The sequence below is a fragment of the Vitis riparia genome, chromosome 18 (genome assembly GCF_004353265.1).
Source record: "Vitis riparia cultivar Riparia Gloire de Montpellier isolate 1030 chromosome 18, EGFV_Vit.rip_1.0, whole genome shotgun sequence".
Classification (NCBI taxonomy): Eukaryota; Viridiplantae; Streptophyta; class Magnoliopsida; order Vitales; family Vitaceae; genus Vitis; species Vitis riparia.
The window spans coordinates 3,877,983-3,898,965 of NC_048448.1; the positions used below are offsets into that span (position 1 = coordinate 3,877,983).

The 20,983-nt window shown below is 35.6% G+C and overlaps 1 protein-coding gene, 1 long non-coding RNA gene and 1 pseudogene across 8 annotated transcripts; all 3 read right to left on the minus strand.

Moving 5' to 3' along the window:
- Positions 1-160: 160 nt before the first annotated feature.
- Positions 161-8,214, minus strand: LOC117906381 (transcription factor TGA4-like). Of its 7 annotated transcripts, none has more exons than XM_034819382.1 (10): positions 7,999-8,214; positions 7,390-7,417; positions 5,388-5,556; positions 5,216-5,287; positions 3,734-3,793; positions 3,559-3,636; positions 3,361-3,424; positions 2,153-2,424; positions 1,155-1,382; positions 161-726 (listed from the first exon to the last, which is right to left on the minus strand). In XM_034819382.1, the coding sequence occupies exons 3-10, from the start codon at positions 5,544-5,546 to the stop codon at positions 574-576; spliced, it is 1,086 nt and encodes a 361-aa protein (XP_034675273.1). In that variant the 5' UTR covers positions 5,547-5,556; positions 7,390-7,417; positions 7,999-8,214; the 3' UTR covers positions 161-573. The 7 variants fall into 7 exon arrangements, with proteins under 7 accessions (XP_034675273.1, XP_034675270.1, XP_034675269.1 ...); XM_034819379.1 differs by lacking the exon at positions 7,390-7,417 and adding an exon at positions 7,648-7,703; XM_034819378.1 differs by lacking the exon at positions 7,390-7,417 and adding an exon at positions 7,648-7,802.
- A 5,717-nt stretch (positions 8,215-13,931) lies between these two features.
- On the minus strand, positions 13,932-15,067 carry LOC117906386. The gene is made up of 2 exons (XR_004649804.1): positions 14,671-15,067; positions 13,932-14,224 (listed from the first exon to the last, which is right to left on the minus strand). It is a non-coding gene; the product is annotated as an uncharacterized LOC117906386 (long non-coding RNA).
- A 549-nt stretch (positions 15,068-15,616) lies between these two features.
- LOC117906384 lies at positions 15,617-20,983 on the minus strand (annotated as a pseudogene).

Here is a 20,983-nt window from a genome sequence, read left to right on the forward strand (position 1 = left end):
CATTTTTTCTGAATCTGGTGGGCAGACATCAAGGGAAAATGTGTTCTTTTCCAAACAGCTTTGAGACAGATCATAATTCATAAAGACTTGCAAAATAAGGGCATGGAAGCCCATGTAGCCATACCAAAAAATCACTCAACCTTTGCAACATTTTCAGAGGTAAATAATCCAATATTCGAATAATTTCTATTAAACAAGTATTTATATTCCACCAAGCAAAGCCTAACAAGCATAGAAGCTAAACCAATAAATTTACAATAGAAAGTAATGTCTCTCCACCCAAACATGAGACCAGACGCCTGCATTTCAGATCAAGTATCTTTTCTGACCAATACACTATACACCATGCATTGAACATCAACTTGATCACCCAAGTCCCCTTGATGCACGTAGCATTAAGACATCATATTTACACCTTTTCAAATTTCACAAGCTGCTTTGAAAAAATATAAGCAGATTAAATTGTACTACATATGGTAGAGCTATAAGTACTAATTCTCTTTGCAGCTGAGGCCCATTGGTGGAGGCAATTACAACCTAGATATTATGGATTTGTTCATTCTCCCTTACAGACTAGGCAGGCTCACGGGGACGAGCAGCCCAAAGAGAACTAAGAGCTCGAAGACGATGAAAGTACTCCCCCAAAGCAAGTAGGCCTCGGGCTGCTTGACGGGTTGTTAGGAGATGCGACATTTGTCGCAGGGTTTGCTGGCGAAGATGATCTGCCTGTTTTGGAGAGAAGCAACATAATGTCCAACAAACAAGTTAGAAACAAGTGAAACTTCTTCCATATTCCATAGTCACAAATACACGCTTAATGTAGGTCCCAAAATTGCTACCACATAAGGTGCCCATTCTTTTTGGATAATTCTTGCTTTGGATTTCATACAGTTGAATTGTTAATCATAATCACACAGGGAAAAGATTTGCAATATTACACTAAAATTGGATGCCATAAGAAGAAACAAAATTTTAGAGTCTTGCAACAACCACTGTACACAAGTAGTGGTAAGAATCAGATATTTATTTATTTTTTATTTTTGTCTTCCTTTCTTCAACAACCAAAATGAGCATAATGAAAATAAAACCAAGAAACATACTACAGGAGAAAAGAATTCTTGGAGAGTCGACAATATTTAGAGCAAGGGTATTACCTGGTTTACAAAGCTCTCTAATGCATCCAGCTTCTCCACTGCTTCAGCCATCTGAGACCTATAGTTTCCAGCACCCACTGGATCAGTAACTATGCTCTGGGCCAGAGTCTGCTGAAGTTTATCCATTCCTTGAGACAAAGCATCTTCAGCTTGTTGTGATGATTGTCGTAGGTTGCCGACATCCAGGAGTTGTTGATCAGTCAAAGGCTCAAAATGTGGCATGAGAACCTATAAAGACAAAACTCAGTAAGCAGTCTCACCATTCATGTATCAGAAGTTGAACTCTAGATTTTAGTAAAAATTATGATGACAAACTAAGTAATCTCAGATTAATGGAATGAATACTTTAGATATTGTAAAATATGGCAATGAAATATTGGTTTCAGTAGGACAAACTCACTACACCTTCTGATAATTTTCAGCAAACAACTCAAGGATCAGGTCAATCTAACACACTCTTTTCATTTATTAACATATTATGGTGAAAGGATTGAATAATCCAAAAAATTGCATGCAGGGATTCTCGTGAATCAATTCATTTCAACAGGTAATTCCTACTAGGTGGTGTTGCAATCATTAGGCAACTTTGACATCCAAAGGGTCTATCACCCTGGACTTCTTAAACATCTAAGTAAAAAATTTACCATGCCAGTCATGCATAGTTCCCTATGGGCTGAAGAATATGGACTTGGTTTTATTACCGACCTTCAGATTTTGGTAGGGACCATATTACACAAAACAATATTTATAGCATACCCAGATCAGTTACAGTCTCCCTGTAAGTACACAATCCAAGTATGAGTGAAACTCACTATAGAGAAAGAATTGACAAGAAATGCACACACACTTGAGTGCAGTATCAGTATTTCATAATTTATACCACAGTTTTACTTAGATTATATATAATGATGTAAATGAGAAGCCAAAACCATTATCAGTAACCACTAACCACTAAGAGATAAGCAGTTTTTGAAAACTTAAACTGAAATAAGCATTACATTTAGAAGCTCTGATGGGCGGAATCCTCCAATCCAGAGAAAAAATCGTTCAGCTGATGTTCTCCACATGCCAGACATAAGATAAAAGACATCTGCCTTTGCAGCATCAGCCTTCATGCGAAAAAGTTCATAATAGTGATTTAAAGCACTTTCCACAAGTATACGAAGCTCTATATCAGTTACATGAGCTTGCAGAGCATTCCTAAGCTCACAATTCTGTCTATGTTGCTCCTCAACCCAGTGCCCATATTCCATCTCAAACGTGGCAATCCCTACAACATACACCCTTTAGGACTATTTTCAAGAACAAAACCAGACGCAAGCAAAAGAAATTTCACTAAAAAAGGCACAATACTCTATTAGAACACTCAGGATGTTACAAGGAAACAGGTAATGAGGGCATTAAAAAGATAAATGTCATATTCTACCTACTGAGCTAGATCCAAGAATATGCATATGAACTTTCAAAACACATTAGGATGTCTGCAAGTGCACATTCACCTTCTAGAAAGACAAACAATAAGAGAGAGTAAAACAGTTTCTTGAAGAATGCAGTAGAATATTAACATAAACATGCTGGAGTTGTGGAATGTTTATTGATCAGAAAATAGGAAGATCGGTAGATAAAAAAATGACCTGGGAGGTTAGATCATGTTAAAAGATTGATAACTAGTCTACTATTCTCCTCATAAATCTCTCTGGGATTCCTAGTCCTTTGTGTGCATGGACACATGTGTGGGGGTGTGTGTGTTAAAAGCATCGCAATTAGTCTCCTGATCTCCTCATAAATCTTTGGGGATTCCCAATCCTTCTGTTTGTGTGCATGCATGTGCGGGTGTGCTCTGATAAGTGTCTGCAAAGATCAAATATTTTGTGGGGAAGTTGCTATTGTTGTTGTAGGAAAGGTGACACACCCTGTCACTCAGTGAAAGCGATTAATGATTTTGGAAACTTGAGGAATAATAGATCACCTAAAATAGGCTAGCAAATCATTGGGGAGATAAGAAGCGATTAATGAATTCACTCCTAGTCATGATTATTATGCTTTTGCAATGCATAAGCTAAACAATACATCCACGAGAGAAAGTCAATAAGTAAGAATAACAGAACATCAAGAGGGTCAGGAAATTAATTAGACAAAGAGTAGTGATTGCCATGCTTATCAAATAAATAAATAATAGTGATTGCCAGAACCTGAACTAACAAACCTGAATTTATAGTTCCAGAAAAACCTACTCGAGTAGTATCTAAGGAACCCCCAATGTACAAACCCTGCAATGAGACATTCACTGGTTCATGAGATAACAAATTAAATCCCAACGCCTGATCAGTAAGGGTTTCCATAATAACAAGGAATTTTTAAATTTTTATTTTTATTTTTGAGAGAAAAAAAGTCTTCATCTCACCTGCTGTCTGGCTCTCTCAAGCTCCTGCTCCAGTTCTGTCAGCTTCAATCTGCTTGTTTCTAATTGCTGAACATAAGCCTATAAAAGAAAATCCAAATATAATTAACATAATATCATTTAAAATAAAAATATCTTTCATCGGTAGACATTTGCATGGGCTCGCATTTTCTTTTACCTTTTTCCTTAAACGACTTTTACGGGCAGCTTCACGATTTTGTGCCAATCGCCTTTGTGTCTGCATATAGATAGATACATTTTATATAATTCACTAATATAAAAAAATGGCAGGTCTACAAAATGCCTAATCCACCCAAGATGCATGGAGAAATAGCCTACTTAGATACGATCTATATCCAAGATAACCACATTGAATTGTGGTGCCTCTATGGACCCTGGTCAAAGTAAACACCATACAAATGTGGGAGAAACCAAACCTAGTCAATTCTCACCTAATAATGATTAAAGTTGGAACTGAATTAAGATGAAACAAAATCACTAATTCTTGACAAGCACTCAAGACAAGTAGCTACAAGTTAGTTCTTTTCCTTCGTAAAAGGATGAATGGATATCACACTGCATATCCACAAGAGGGTGTTGGTGAAAGATCAAAGAGATGGAGTTGGAGGGTTGGGATAACAAACCCCCAAAGGCACTGATGGTACTGGGTTGGCAGTGCTGTGGGTGATGGCAGCAGTGGTAGTAGTAGAAAAGGAGGTAGCGGGCTAAGTCCTACAGTGGTGATAAATTAGAGTGATCAAAGGATGATGAAATTTAGGGTGGTTGTAGCAATTGTACTAGGGTAGTATTAGTCAGGATTCAAGATCATTTACATGACCACTGGAAAGTTCAATAAAGTACTATTAGAATTACCACTATGCACAGAAATTGATTATTAGATTAAGTAAAACTTCTAGAGAATTTAATTATATAATATATTTGCCCTTTGAGGACACTCTTTTCTATTTAAGGTTCCTAACAGCATCCACCAACAATTCGAACCTTATGATACTTTATATACAAAACCACAAATCCTGATATAGTTTGAATAAAAAGTAATACCACACTGCTACATGCATAAACTTGTACAAGTAACAGTGTAAAAGTGACATTTGCAAGAGGATGTGTGGTACCACTTGTACCAAGTAGTCTTGAGGAAAGAAGCAGTGCACATATCATATGTAAAAGGTTTTAAATGTTGGTGTCCACCAATATATCAATCTTGAAAGAGAGAATGATGCATATGCAAAACCAATATACGAATGTTGAACTCCTATAATGATCCATTTAAGGAAAGCAGAACTAGAAGCAATTTTTCCCACCAAAATATTCAAGAAAATTTTAGGTTTAAACAGCACATTTTGGCTCCAGATATAACCAAATCAAATTGAGAGAAAAAAATGTAAAAAAAAAAAGGCAGCCTAATCCCAGCCATTCTAAAGATAGACTTATATATTAGAGTATGTTCCACCAAGGTTTGTGATGACTTATACATCAGAGTATGTTCCGTCAAGGTTTGGATTTATGTCACAACCGGTTCTCAGCATCACATCAAACCTTTTTATGAACTCTTGCCAATTTCCTTGCAGGCAACAGGGGCGTGCCATGAACCTTAGCTAGCACAGGCACACATACAGACAGAGAGAAAGTGGGAGATCACCTTATCAGTGGTTCTGTCTTCTGGTTGACTGTTTCCTGAAGGCCCTAGTGAGTCATGAGAGGTACTTTCCGACTGAAGAAGATAAAAATAGTGATAATCAGTTACAGCATACCAATCAAAAGAAATAACACAATTTTCAAAAAGCCAAGACAGCAAATTCATGCATTTTCACCTTGTTGTCTAGCATTGTATCCACCTGCATGATTGTGGATGCACCCGTAATTGGATTACTATCACCTTTGAAGGTATCTCTCCACATGCTAATCTGGTGGAGTGGCTCATGCATGCCGATCCTTCTTGAGGTGGCAAATTGAGTTGATGAAGAGCTCATATTCTATTGACTAATGAAAAAGGCAAACATAATTACCGAGTTGATAGATCACACAAATGCAGTGATAAAGAAGATGTGGGAGATTTGATTTAGTGCTGTAAATAGGATGTTGTGAATTAATTTGGTGGAGTAAATTAGGGGATAAAACCAGCTGACTCAATGTTTCTAATTTAGATTTTTTTTTTTTTTTTTTTTTTTTTTTTCTGTTTTCAGGGTAGTGATTACTTGCACGGATGTATCTTTTTATTTTTTTCCTTTCGCAGGTATTCAGTATTCAAGAGTAATCATATATATATAATCCTAAACTTCAAAGATATAGAGGAACAATTTTTCTCTCTAAACTTTCAGAAGATTGTCAGCCTAGATTGAAACAAGAAATCAAATAAAGTTACGAGATTATTTATTAACAAATATGACATAAATCAAGATACTTGGAAATTGGACACTAAAAATTTCAATGCATGCGGCTACCAAACAATATAAAACAAAACTTCAAGAAAAATTACAAAATGGCTAGCTTTGATCAAATTACAATTAATCAATAAAAACATTGGGAATGATGTTTATTTGAAAGAAAAAAGAAAAAAAAAAAAAAAACCTACCATTGTTTGCTAGATCCAGATAGTGATTGTAAATAGAACCACACAAAAGGTAAATCTGTATTAAGCTTGCGCACTTTTTTTACCTCAACCTAACGTAAGAACTTCATGACTTGTAAAACCTAATTTGAAATCAAAACATTAAAGTTCTGTGAAGCAACAATAGTAGCAGCCATTTGAGACTGACAAAGCAGGCTGAAGAAAGTTGTTCTGTGAAGCAACAATAGTGGCAGCAATTTGAGACTGACAAAACAGGCTGAAGAAAGAAGCCTATGCATAAATACCTCATTCAAGCTAAGACCCACATTTTACTGAACAAGAGGGAAGAAAACATGAAGAGTAATGAAAGACTTTCATGGGGCACCAGTGGTTGGCTCTCCATTCTTAGTTACAATATGTGAATACCTACCCCCTCCCCAGCTCCCATAAGAGCAACTTTCATACTGGATTAAAATGACTGTTGACTGCACAGGTTGATTACAGCAGGTAATTCTCTGTTGATGACTTTGTTACTAGAGACCGCAAAATCATACAAAAGCTACTGTAATTAGCAATAGAACATTTGCTTCTTTTTTTTCTCCTCCATCTCAAACCAAATGAAATCTCTTTAAAATTTCTGAAGCCTATTTCCACCTTAAGACTACTTGTGAATAGATTGAGATACTCACTAGATTAGAATCAATATGACAAATCTAATCATCTCCTGATATGTAGATATATCGCTCTCTAAAAGTTCCACCAGGAGTAAAGCCAACAAATATGATGGCATAACTCCATTTCAGAAACCAGACTAACAAACAAGATTGGTGGTGGATACAGACTAGAATGACATAAAACTGAAATAAGTTTCCAAATTCCTTTAAGTTGTCATCAATTTTTATTTGAGCTTATCCTCCTGAAAACTGGAAATAAACCCAAATTAAATATGAGGCTTTTGTCAACTCTGCATTTAGAGGTCTATCTTACATTATAACCCATACTTAGTATTTACTCAAATGTCTATATAGTGCCTCCAAGCTTCTAACCTCCAATAAAATAAGCTCTCTTATGAAACATCAGCAAAGCCCACGCCAGGACAAGCTGGACCAATTATGACTTATGAGGATTACTCATACCACCAAATTTTCAAGAAGATTGGCTCTGCTGCTACCAATCGACGCACAACCAAAAAATAAAAAGGGAAGGCAGGAGGGGGGGAGGAAAGAAGGAAAGGCAAGATGAGGCAAAGGTTTTCGATGCTCTACCTCCAACTTCTTTAGCCTATTATACAACCTGCAAATTTGAGAACATGTGAAAATTATGGCCCTTATACAGCAACAGAAATGAGAAAAATTGCAACTCCACTCCTAAAGAACCTAGCAGTTTAGATAAAGAATCAAGTGAACTAGTTCACAGACTGCACTGGAAACTAATCGAACAAACATATGGGAAAGGATAGCTAAAAATCATAAGTGTCTTAAAAGCATCCAAAAATTCAATTCTCTCAGCTAAGATTATCTTACCTCTTGCAACATGCTTCAACAAATCTGTTGCAAAAATGGCATCGAAGGAACAACAACTTCACGCCGAAAACGAAAAAAGACAGAATCGAATTAGCAAGTGTTTTTCCAAATAAATGTCCTAAAGAAGGGTGCTCCCAGAGAAAGAAACTGGCCAGCTACAACCCAAAGCAAAAACAATAAAATAAAAAATCTTGAATTTATTTGTATTATGGACTCAACTTAAGCCTAATACAACTCCTTTACTTAGGTGGCTGTGCTTTTCACCTTTTAAGACCAAAAACAACAGACAACGGAGAAAATTTCTTTTCCAGTCCCTTTCCCCGTTTCCCAGCAACCAAACAGAAAACTAACCTTCTGATGAAAAGACAGGAAGCCTCGCCCAAATTCCAACTAAAGTCCCAGTAATCCGGCAATTATTCAGTCCAGTAAACCCTAATTCTAACAACTGAAACCCTGGCTTCTACCAATCAAAGACTAGCAGGCAACACAACCTTAATAATAAGAAACACGAAACAAAAAAACAAGAAAGGAGGAAAAAAAAAGAAAAGGGGAAATAGAAACAACTTTTGAATGCTACAGTCAACCGTTAACGTCGTCATGTTTCCACTAATAATAAATAAATAAAGAAAATAAGAGTATGGTTCAGGAAAAAATGCGCACCAGGTCACTCACTAGTCACTACCTCCGCTTAACCTACGCCACTGCTGTCGTCACGCTTAACAACTTCGCTGACTTCATTTTTCTGCCTCCTTCGGGTATCTTGAAACCACAATCATTTATCTCCGCTTGTATTTTTTTTTTTAATATCTCCGCTTGTATTTTTTTTTTTTAATCTTAAATCTTAAAGCAATTGTAACGTAAAATATATAAAAATTCATCCACTTATTTTTATTTTATTTTAAAAAATAAAATAAAATAACCCTGAATATCACCTCTTATAAAAAAAAAAAGACAAATTTAAAAAAATTAGATTTAATCTCGAAGTCAAATTATTTATAAAAAAAAGTACGATAATAAATGGTAATTATAACATTTCTTTTAAGTCATAAAGTAAGCTTTATTAATTAAGTTAAGGTAATTATAATAATTAATTCATTAATATATGGATACCATAATATATATATATATATATATATATATATATATATATATATATATATATATATATGTATACATATATCAAAGTATAGATGATATAAATTAAAATCACTCAAACAAATCAAACATATTTAGTAATATAAAGAGAAAGGTATCTTATTAGTATGTTAAACACTTTCATAAAATAAAATAATTAATTTACAAATAGTGTTCGTGCACGGTCCAAACATAATATGTCATCTAGACCTCAAGGGCTAGATGGAACGATCAGTTGTGTATCACCATCTAACCCACCCAAGATACAAACGACTTTGTGTTCCTAAACAAAGGATGTTTGGACAAGTTGTTCAAACACACTCCTCTAATGCTTATGTTAATAATTGTCTTAAGCAAGTAAAGGGTATTTGCAGAAAGAAGGTAACATACATTTCTTGGATTTTGCATGGTTATTTGTGTTTGTTCAAATGTAATGCATTTTCAAACGTCTTAATAATACTTTAATTACGTTTTATTATGTGATATTATGGTATTGAATGTCGATACATAACAACTGTCTTGCCCTGATGATTAATCAACAATGAAATGTCTCCTCGTAACGGCTACATTTATAATAGAGCTTACGTGGTGCACAATTTGCACTTTGAAGGTGAGTAAATGCTTGGAGGTCAATCGGACGTCAATCTTATTGTTTTCATTCAAGATCGCTCGTCTACATCCTAAATTTAGGATAGACCAATCATACGACCTTAGGGCCTTTTTGACATACAATCGCAAGCATGAATGGTTGTTGGACACCCTGCAGAGACGGTCCCATAAATAGTAATTTCATAATATACACAACGTGTTTTACCCAAAATCAGAAGGTAAAAATATAATAATATAGCATTTAAATAAAGTAAGGCAAATTAATCATAAAAATTAAACACGTTGATAAGGAGATAAGATTACCTAGTAGCTTTCATAGTAATAACATCTACCACCACCATGTTTTATTTATATATATATTTAAAAAAAAAAGTGGAAAATTAAAGAAAATTAAAGGGTTGTACAAAGCAGTTGGGAGCTAGGGATGGTACTTGGTAGTGCAGGTAAAATTGAAGAAGGGTTTGTCAGACTAGAGGGAAAAGTCCGTGTCGTCTCTGCCCTCCACATGCTTGCTTCGAATGAATTGTGGATATGCTTAAATCTCAATTCGACTTCCTTTTTTATTATTTTATTTTCACTTTATTGCCTTTGCGTGTGGGAAACTCGCGCCACGCTATGCACGCGTGTAAGCAGAGGGTGAAATGAAACTCCAAGATCTCACCCCTTATCACCAGCACATCAAAATTCCTTCACTTTCTCTGCATTCTCCACACTTTTTCATCTCTTCCTACCTGTAAAGAGAACTTAGAAAATTTGTGGATTATGTGAAACTTTGCAACTCCGACTTAAGAAAGAAAGGAAGGAGGAAAAAGAAAAAATAGTGGGTGGTGGTGAGCATATGATTTGGGCTTCATCATTTGAAAATATTGGCATGCTTTTTTCGTACATGATCACCACTTAGAAATTATGGAATTTTGATCGAAAACAATGACGCTATACAATGATTCCAACTAAGATTTCCCGACATCAATGGCGTTATAATTGCCCCCAAAATGAGTAGACTAATATTTCACTACTGCCTTTTAACATACGACTGCTTGGGTCATGTTAAGCCAAATTGGCCCAAGGTGAAAAGATGTGATTCAGGAATCTGTATGTGTGCGCAAAAATAGAATCTTTATGTAGATGGAAAAGATACCCACCATCATAAAACAGGTTATATAAGAGAGGGTTTGGCTTTTGCTTTAAAGCTTTAAAGTGGGGCATTTGGAATCTTTCACCTCAATTTTTTTATATCGAGTTAATGGCATAATCTTTCCTAACTCCCATCACCCACAGAATGTGAGCAGTTTCTTTATTGCTCATCATACAACTCCCCATTCAAGAGATAAACTTTTAAAATGGTAAAATGAATCTTATTAGAACGCGGTTGATAAAAAGGCGTTTTGTCCCGACACACTTTTCTAGTTTCAGATGGTGTGTGATCAAGTATTTGGCCTTAGATTTCACAAAGTACACGCAAAGTGCACTAAAGAAAATTAGATAAGATCATACACACTGATCAGGTCCCATGTCGTGTGAAATAATTGAGCTGAAGAGAGAGGTGGTCATCCAAGAAGTTCACAGGGGGGTACTGTGGAAAAAGCCTTCAAAATATTTACGGTTTGTGTCCATGCTAATATGCTATATGCATTCCAAGTACTTTACTTTTAACTGGCTTTCCTGGGGTGGGAAAAAAGGAGAGGGCTTTGCTTGCATGGCAAGAACTCTTTTTAACTCCAGGGATGATCCCATCCCACCGCCACTAGAGGCCAGGGCAAGGTGAGCTCACCAAGGTCTTGACGTGATGATTCTGTTAAGTGAATATAGACAGATAATATGTATATAGAAATAGCAGTTTTGAGTAGTTGAGTGGTAGTAGGACAGTGTAGGGATCTAGAGATGCATTATTCGAGGAAGTGATGGTGCAAATGAGGAATGTGAAGTCTGGTGTAATCATGTTGGTTGATTTCTGATGGACATATCATTTTTCTCTTTATCATATTCTTGGGTCGTGTATTCATGTACATATTCTAGTTGGGTAATCTTTTTTTTATATGATTATGCCGAGTTTGGTGGTGATGGAGAAGGAAACATTAGGAGCCATTCAAATCAACCTGCTTTTGTTCCCATATGTGGGGGTGGCCTAAGGTGCACTCCAAAGTGGCTAATCCACTCAGTAGAGTCTCAATTTGGGGTCCCAATGGTGGCTTTGGGATGTGATTCCATACAACATTTGCTATCAAACATGGGTGGAATTAAATATCCTCTCACTACCCTTCTGGGAGATTAATTTGCTAAAGGAGAAGACGAATTTCAAAACTGGCGGCCAAAGTGGCCTTTTCAGAGCAATGAGTTGCTGTTCTTTATTCTTGGAGAGACCCGACTTCAAAGCTGACCGCTCCAAAGGGAAGGATCGATATTTCCACTGAAATGTCACTCTCAACAACTCCAATAGCCCAATACTCTGCGCTCCCACAGAGGAGGGGGTGCCATCAAGGCTTCAATTTCACCTTTGTGGCTCACTATTCATGATTGCAAAATCTATGAGCTTCTTCCGCTTACTCACTCATGCAATCTGATTACCCCACGTCTCCAAAAAGGGCAAGGCAACCACTTTTCTGGGTCACCTTCGTGGACCTTTAATGCCACTAAGTATACCAAACTTAACTCAATCCTTAAATAGTAAGCAATTTGTATCTTTTATATTATTTTTTGAATTAAATTTATTATAAAGCTGTATTAATCCATTATACCTGAAGACCCAAAAGGAAGGTTGTGCTCCAAGATTGATCAGGGCCAACTTTATAATTCAGTGGCCTCTCAGAAAGAGATATTTTATAAGGCTGGGCTGGGATGGGCTTAAACCCTAAGCCCATGAACGAGCCCATCCAGCTGCACAACTTGTGATAACTCAACCTACTGACGAGGTGGATATCATTATTATATTTTTAGAACTGAAAAAAAAAAATAGAATTATTATTAGTAATTTACATTAACTTATTAATTTACGTTAAATTAGTTAAAAAAATAGAATTATTATTAGTAATTTACAACCCTGCAATGAGACATTCACTGGTTCATGAGATAACAAATTTATTCTTATTAACTTAAAATTCATTACTTATTTTTTACTTTAAGAATTATGGTTATTAGGTAAAATTAACTTAAAATGTAATCTAAATCATCAAATTGACATATTTGTACTTGTTAATTTTAACTAATATTTGTATTTTCATTGATCTTAAGTAATAAATTTATTTATTAAACATTCATATTCAAGCTTTTGTAAATACATAAGATAATTAAAAATATATTTATTCTGGAAGATGGATTGTGAATGTAGAGTTATAGTTATAAAATATACTTTCATTAAAACATGTAAATGAAGCAGGAGAGATTTGAAATTAAGAATAAATTAACTATTTTGATTTAAGATTTAAAGTTTTTTTTATTTAAGTTGTAATATTAAGTTATTTTACCATATATACTTAATCTACTTAATAACTTAAATTAATTTAAGTCATTAAGTTAACTTATCAAACACCCCTCTAAGATATAGAATATACATATCCCATATACCATAGACTTATGTTTTTTTTGTCAATTTTATTTTCATTTTATATTACTTGTTTTGTAAAATAAATTTTTTTAAAAATATTATGCATAAAATATGTCATAAAGTAATAATAATTGTAAAACAAGGCTAATAAATTAAACAAAACACGTAAAAGAGAGAGTGAATTGGGTTTTAAAATTTTTTTGGAAAACACTCTTAATTAAACAAATAAATAACTCAAAGATTGTAAAGAGATGGAGACAAAGAGATGGAGAACAAAATTTTGATGAATGTTCTGATTCAGCACAGCATTTAACATTTTTGGGAGAAACATAAGCTGACTTAGAAGGGAAATGCTTATAAGCAATAACTGTCAACACCAGTATTAAGGCTCACATGGAATTCCTAAAAGATGTTGGTAGTAAAACAATGAAAGGAATTCATGATACTTCATAACAAACATGGAAAATCCACCATGCACTCCAAAAGTACTAAAGGCCATTCACATAGAAATGTCCAAAAATAAAATATAAGTAAATAGAATTTAGAAATACCTGCTCGAATTTTAATTTTCTTCTTTACAAATTTTAAAATTTTCTCATCTCTAATTATTTTGACCTCCAAACCTGTTGCAAACTATAAAATTTCTGCAGATGATACATGAATATGGATGATTTAACTTCAGAAATAGCCTACATTAATGCTAATACATCTTCTCCCAATAAACAAATAGCTGTATAGGTTTTTTTTAAAAAAATCTGTGTAAAAGTGTAAAAAAATATTAAGGTTACCAAAGTATACCAGAGAAATACAAAATTTACCAATTTGGTAGAAAATCCAGAAAAATGTTACTGTTTTTCGACTATTGGTGTTTTTTTGGCTGAGTAACAACACCACTTTCCAATTCTTAGCATATTTAGGCCCCATTTGGTGCAGTAGCTTCTAGTGTAAGTCTCTATGAAAAAATGAGTATAAAGAAGAGGTTTCTACTTAGTTTTATCCAAAAAAAAATTAATCCTGATGCAAACTTCTCTATTCTAGAGCCCTTGAGTTGTAATCAAATATCAGTTAAAAGTTCTCTGTAATAGTAATTAAGAACTTCCAGGCTATAAAACAATCATGCCAAGCATGGCCTTAATGAAAAAAAAAAAAGAAAGAAAAAACAACCTCAATTTCTCACCAAGTGCCAGGGAGTAAGTTTGTCACCTCATTCAAATTGATCAAACTATTACTAAAGAGTGTCAGCTAATTTTTTAATTCTCAATCGCTCTCACCACCTGCAAATATGTTTTTGCACTAAAAAGAAGATTGATCAGGTCAAAAAAGGAAAACCAAAAGTATAAGACAGAACAAAGAAATTCAAAAAGCACAAACCAGGACATATTAGCGGATACGATCAACATAAATACAATAAAGAATAACATGACAAGGGAGAGGAATTATAAATCATAGCAATGGCAACAACCTATGCAAGAAGAAGAAAGAAGAAAATCAATAACAGAATTAGTAAATACGATCCCCGCATCCAAAATTCCAGGCAATTGATACTCATCAGAAATGTTTAATTACTGACAAACAAAAGGCAAAATGAGAATAAAAGAAAGGATAAAAAAATTTGAAATCTCGTAATTTCCACTATTCCAAATCAGGAAAACAAAACAATAAACTCAAATTAATTCCGGTCCAATTATAACCTAAACAATTTTCACCGCAAGCAAACAGGAAATAAGGTAAAAATTTACCAAGAGTCTCATAGGGAGACTTCTCGTCGGTCCACTTGGATGCTCTAACCAGCGTTCTCCTCTGACTCACACGAAACCACGGCTCGTTTCTGTTGGAATAACACCAAGGAGAGAACGCACAAGGCAAGGAGACACGGGACTGGGAGTTAGGGTTTCGAAAAGAAACCCTAGATTTGGCAGCTTGGCTTCTGCAGCATATGAAGGAAGAGAAGAATACTATGTGGATGTGAGGTCTACAAATCGTTCTCAGATTACTCATAGTTTTTCCAGCTCTAAACAATAATAATCAGGGTTTCGTTCACGTTGTTTGTGTGTTCAGAGATTGGAGACGACGTCAAGCAAGCTAAATGGTGTGTTTGATAATGAAATTTTTTTGATTTGATTTACACTTTAGTGTTTTGGTGTTGTTTTTTCTTTTCTCTCCTTTTAACCTGCAATTTTGTGGATGGTCTGGCTTTAGCGTCGGTTTAAACCGCTAATCTAAAACGACACCGTATTGCCTACCAAGCCATTAACTTCTCCGTTGCTTCTTTCTCCGTTTACGAAAGACTTTTCTGTTCGGAAATGCTCCCCAAGAACTTCCTCCGTTTTTGGATCTCTACCTTTAAACGGCGCCGTTCTTTTGCATGTCTAACATTAAACTGCAGCCCTAACTTACCAATCATAGAGCTATGATCTGCTCGGAGTTTCTTCATCTTATGACTAAAATAGACCATATTTTCAGGTTAATTACAGGACAGGGATTTCTAGAGAACAGAATCATTATGCTGATGAATTAAGCTCATTTTTTTTCTGAATCTGGTGGGCAGACATCAAGGGAAAATGTGTTCTTTTCCAAACAGCTTTGAGACAGATCATAATTCATAAAGACTTGCAAAATAAGGGCATGGAAGCCCATGTAGCCATACCAAAAAATCACTCAACCTTTGCAACATTTTCAGAGGTAAATAATCCAATATTCGAATAATTTCTATTAAACAAGTATTTATATTCCACCAAGCAAAGCCTAACAAGCATAGAAGCTAAACCAATAAATTTACAATAGAAAGTAATGTCTCTCCACACAAACATGAGACCAGACGCCTGCATTTCAGATCAAGTATCTTTTCTGACCAATACACTATACACCATGCATTGAACATCAACTTGATCACCCAAGTCCCCTTGATGCACATAGCATTAAGACATCATATTTACACCTTTTCAAATTTCACAAGCTGCTTTGAAAAAATATAAGCAGATTAAATTGTACTACATATGGTAGAGCTATAAGTACTAATTCTCTTTGCAGCTGAGGCCCATTGGTGGAGGCGATTACAACCTAGATATTATGGATTTGTTCATTCTCCCTTACAGACTAGGCAGGCTCACGGGGACGAGCATCCCAAAGAGAACTAAGAGCTCGAAGACGATGAAAGTACTCCCCCAAAGCAAGTAGGCCTCGGGCTGCTTGACGGGTTGTTAGTAGATGAGACATTTGTCGCAGGGTTTGCTGACGAAGATGATCTGCCTGTTTTGGAGAGAAGCAACACAATGTCCAACAAACAAGTTAGAAACAAGTGAAACTTCTTCCATATTCCATAGTCACAAATACACGCTTAATGTAGGTCCCAAAATTGCTACCACATAAGGTGCCCATTCTTTTTGGATAATTCTTGCTTTGGATTTCATACAGTTGAATTGTTAATCATAATCACACAGGGAAAAGATTTGCAATATTACACTAAAATTGGATGCCATAAGAAGAAACAAAATTTTAGAGTCTTGCAACAACCACTGTACACAAGTAGTGGTAAGAATCAGATATTTATTTATTTTTTAATTTTTGTCTTCCTTTCTTCAACAACCAAAATGAGCATAATGAAAATAAAACCAAGAAAACATACTACAGGAGAAAAGAATTCTTGGAGAGTCGACAATATTTAGAGCAAGGGTATTACCTGGTTTACAAAGCTCTCTAATGCATCCAGCTTCTCCACTGCTTCAGCCATCTGAGACCTATAGTTTCCAGCACCCACTGGATCAGTAACTATGCTCTGGGCCAGAGTCTGCTGAAGTTTATCCATTCCTTGAGACAAAGCATCTTCAGCTTGTTGTGATGATTGTCGTAGGTTGCAGACATCCAGGAGTTGTTGATCAGTCAAAGGCTCAAAATGTGGCATGAGAACCTATAAAGACAAAACTCAGTAAGCAGTCTCACCATTCATGTATCAGAAGTTGAACTCTAGATTTTAGTAAAAATTATGATGACAAACTAAGTAATCTTAGATTAATGGAATGAATACTTTAGATATTGTAAAATATGGCAATGAAATATTGGTTTCAGTAGGACAAACTCACTACACCTTCTGATAATTTTCAGCAAACAGCTCAAGGATCAGGTCAATCTAACACACTCTTTTCATTTATTAACATATTATGGTGAAAGGATTGAATAATCCAAAAAATTGCATGCAGGGATTCTCGTGAATCAATTCATTTCAACAGGTAATTCCTACTAGGTGGTGTTGCAATCATTAGGCAACTTTGACATCCAAAGGGTCTATCACCCTGGACTTCTTAAACATCTAAGTAAAAAATTTACCATGCCAGTCATGCATAGTTCCCTATGGCCTGAAGAATATGGACTTGGTTTTATTACCGACCTTCAGATTTTGGTAGGGACCATATTACACAAAACAATATTTATAGCATACCCAGATCAGTTACAGTCTCCCTGTAAGTACACAATCCAAGTATGAAACTGAAACTCACTATAGAGAAAGAATTGACAAGAAATGCACACACACTTGAGTGCAGTATCAGTATTTCATAATTTATACCACAGTTTTACTTAGATTATATATAATGATGTAAATGAGAAGCCAAAACCATTATCAGTAACCACTAACCACTAAGAGATAAGCAGTTTTTGAAAACTTAAACTGAAATAAGCATTACATTTAGAAGCTCTGATGGGCGGAATCCTCCAATCCAGAGAAAAAATCGTTCAGCTGATGTTCTCCACATGCCAGACATAAGATAAAGGACATCTGCCTTTGCAGCATCAGCCTTCATGCGAAAAAGTTCATAATAGTGATTTAAAGCACTTTCCACAAGTATATGAAGCTCTATATCAGTTACATGAGCTTGCAGAGCATTCCTAAGCTCACAATTCTGTCTATGTTGCTCCTCAACCCAGTGCCCATATTCCATCTCAAACGTGGCAATCCCTACAACATACACCCTTTAGGACTATTTTCAAGAACAAAACCAGACGCAAGCAAAAGAAATTTCACTAAAAAAAGGCACAATACTCTATTAGAACACTCAGGATGTTACAAGGAAACAGGTAATGAGGGCATTAAAAAGATAAATGTCATATTCTACCTACTGAGCTAGATCCAAGAATATGCATATGAACTTTCAAAACACATTAGGATGTCTGCAAGTGCACATTCACCTTCTAGAAAGACAGACAATAAGAGAGAGTAAAACAGTTTCTTGAAGAATGCAGTAGAATATTAACATAAACATGCTGGAGTTGTGGAATGTTTATTGATCAGAAAATAGGAAGATCGGTAGATAAAAAAATGACCTGGGAGGTTAGATCATGTTAAAAGATTGATAACTAGTCTACTATTCTCCTCATAAATCTCTCTGGGATTCCTAGTCCTTTGTGTGCATGGACACATGTGTGGGGGTGTGTGTGTTAAAAGCATCGCAATTAGTCTCCTGATCTCCTCATAAATCTTTGGGGATTCCCAATCCTTCTGTTTGTGTGCATGCATGTGCGGGTGTGCTCTGATAAGTGTCTGCAAAGATCAAATATTTTGTGGGGAAGTTGCTATTGTTGTTGTAGGAAAGGTGACACACCCTGTCACTCAGTGAAAGCGATTAATGATTTTGGAAACTTGAGGAATAATAGATCACCTAAAATAGGCTAGCAAATCATTGGGGAGATAAGAAGCGATTAATGAATTCACTCCTAGTCATGATTATTATGCTTTTGCAATGCATAAGCTAAACAATACATCCACGAGAGAAAGTCAATAAGTAAGAATAACAGAACATCAAGAGGGTCAGGAAATTAATGAGACAAAGAGTAGTGATTGCCATGCTTATCAAATAAATAAATAATAGTGATTGCCAGAACCTGAACTAACAAACCTGAATTTATAGTTCCAGAAAAACCTACTCGAGTAGTATCTAAGGACCCCCCAATGTACAAACCCTGCAATGAGACATTCACTGGTTCATGAGATAACAAATTAAATCCCAACGCCTGATCAGTAAGGGTTTCCATAATAACAAGGAATTTTAAAATTTTTATTTTTATTTTTGAGAGAAAAAAAGTCTTCATCTCACCTGCTGTCTGGCTCTCTCAAGCTCCTGCTCCAGTTCTGTCAGCTTCAATCTGCTTGTTTCTAATTGCTGAACATAAGCCTATAAAAGAAAATCCAAATATAATTAACATAATATCATTTAAAATAAAAATATCTTTCATTGGTAGACATTTGCATGGGCTCGCATTTTCTTTTACCTTTTTCCTTCAACGACTTTTACGGGCAGCTTCACGATTTTGTGCCAATCGCCTTTGTGTCTGCATATAGATAGATACATTTTATATAATTCACTAACATAAAAAATGGCAGGTCTACAAAATGCCTAATCCACCCAAGATGCATGGAGAAATAGCCTACTTAGATACGATCTATATCCAAGATAACCGCATTGAATTGTGGTGCCTCTATGGGCCCTGGTCAAAGTAAACACCATACAAATGTGGGAGAAACCAAACCTAGTCAATTCTCACCTAATAATGATTAAAGTTGGAACTGAATTAAGATGAAACAAAATCACTAATTCTTGACAAGCACTCAAGACAAGTAGCTACAAGTTAGTTCTTTTCCTTCGTAAAAGGATGAATGGATATCACACTGCATATCCACAAGAGGGTGTTGGTGAAAGATCAAAGAGATGGAGTTGGAGGGTTGGGATAACAAACCCACAAAGGCACTGATGGTACTGGGTTGGCAGTGCTGTGGGTGATGGCAGCAGTGGTAGTAGTAGAAAAGGAGGTGGCGGGCTAAGTCCTACAGTGGTGATAAATTAGAGTGATCAAAGGATGATGAAATTTAGGGTGGTTGTAGCAATTGTCCTAGGGTAGTATTGGTCAGGATTCAAGATCATTTACATGACCACTGGAAAGTTCAATAAAGTACTATTAGAATTACCACGCCAGGACATCAGCAAAATTCAATAAAGTAAAGAGATGGAGACAAAGATTGTAAAGAGATGGAGACAATAAAATAAGCTCTCTTATGAAACATCAGCAAAGCCCACGCCAGGACAAGCTGGACCAATTATGACTTATGAGGATTACTCATACCACCAAATTTTCAAGAAGATTGGCTCTGCTGCTACCAATCAACGCACAACCAAAAAATAAGAAGGGAAGGCAGGAGGGGGGGAGGAAAGAAGGAAAGGCAAGATGAGGCAAAGGTTTTCGATGCTCTACCTCCAACTTCTTTAGCCTATTATACAACCTGCAAATTTGAGAACATGTGAAAATTATGGCCCTTATACAGCAACAGAAATGAGAAAAATTGCAACTCCACTCCTAAAGAACCTAGCAGTTTAGATAAAGAATCAAGTGAACTAGTTCACAGACTGCACTGGAAACTAAATACCAAAAAATCGAACAAACATATGGGAAAGGATAGCTAAAATCATAAGTGTCTTAAAAGCATCCAAAAATTCAATTCTCTCAGCTAAGATTATCTTACCTCTTGCAACATGCTTCAACAAATCTGTTGCAAAAATGGCATCGAAGGAACAACAACTTCACGCCGAAAACGAAAAAAGACAGAATCGAATTAGCAAGTGTTTTTCCAAATAAATGTCCTAAAGAAGGGTGCTCCCAGAGAAAGAAACTGGCCAGCTACAACCCAAAGCAAAAACAATAAAATAAAAAATCTTGAATTTATTTGTATTATGGACTCAACTTAAGCCTAATACAACTCCTTTACTTAGGTGGCTGTGCTTTTCACCTTTTAAGACCAAAAACAACAGACAACGGAGAAAATTTCTTTTCCAGTCCCTTTCCCCGTTTCCCAGCAACCAAACAGAAAACTAACCTTCTGATGAAAAGACAGGAAGCCTCGCCCAAATTCCAACTAAAGTCCCAGTATTCCTGCAATTATTCAGTCCAGTAAACCCTAATTCTAACAACTGAAACCCTGGCTTCTACCAATCAAAGACTAGAGGCAACACAACATTAATAATAAGAAACACGAAACAAAAAAACAAGAAAGGAGGAAATAAAAGAAAA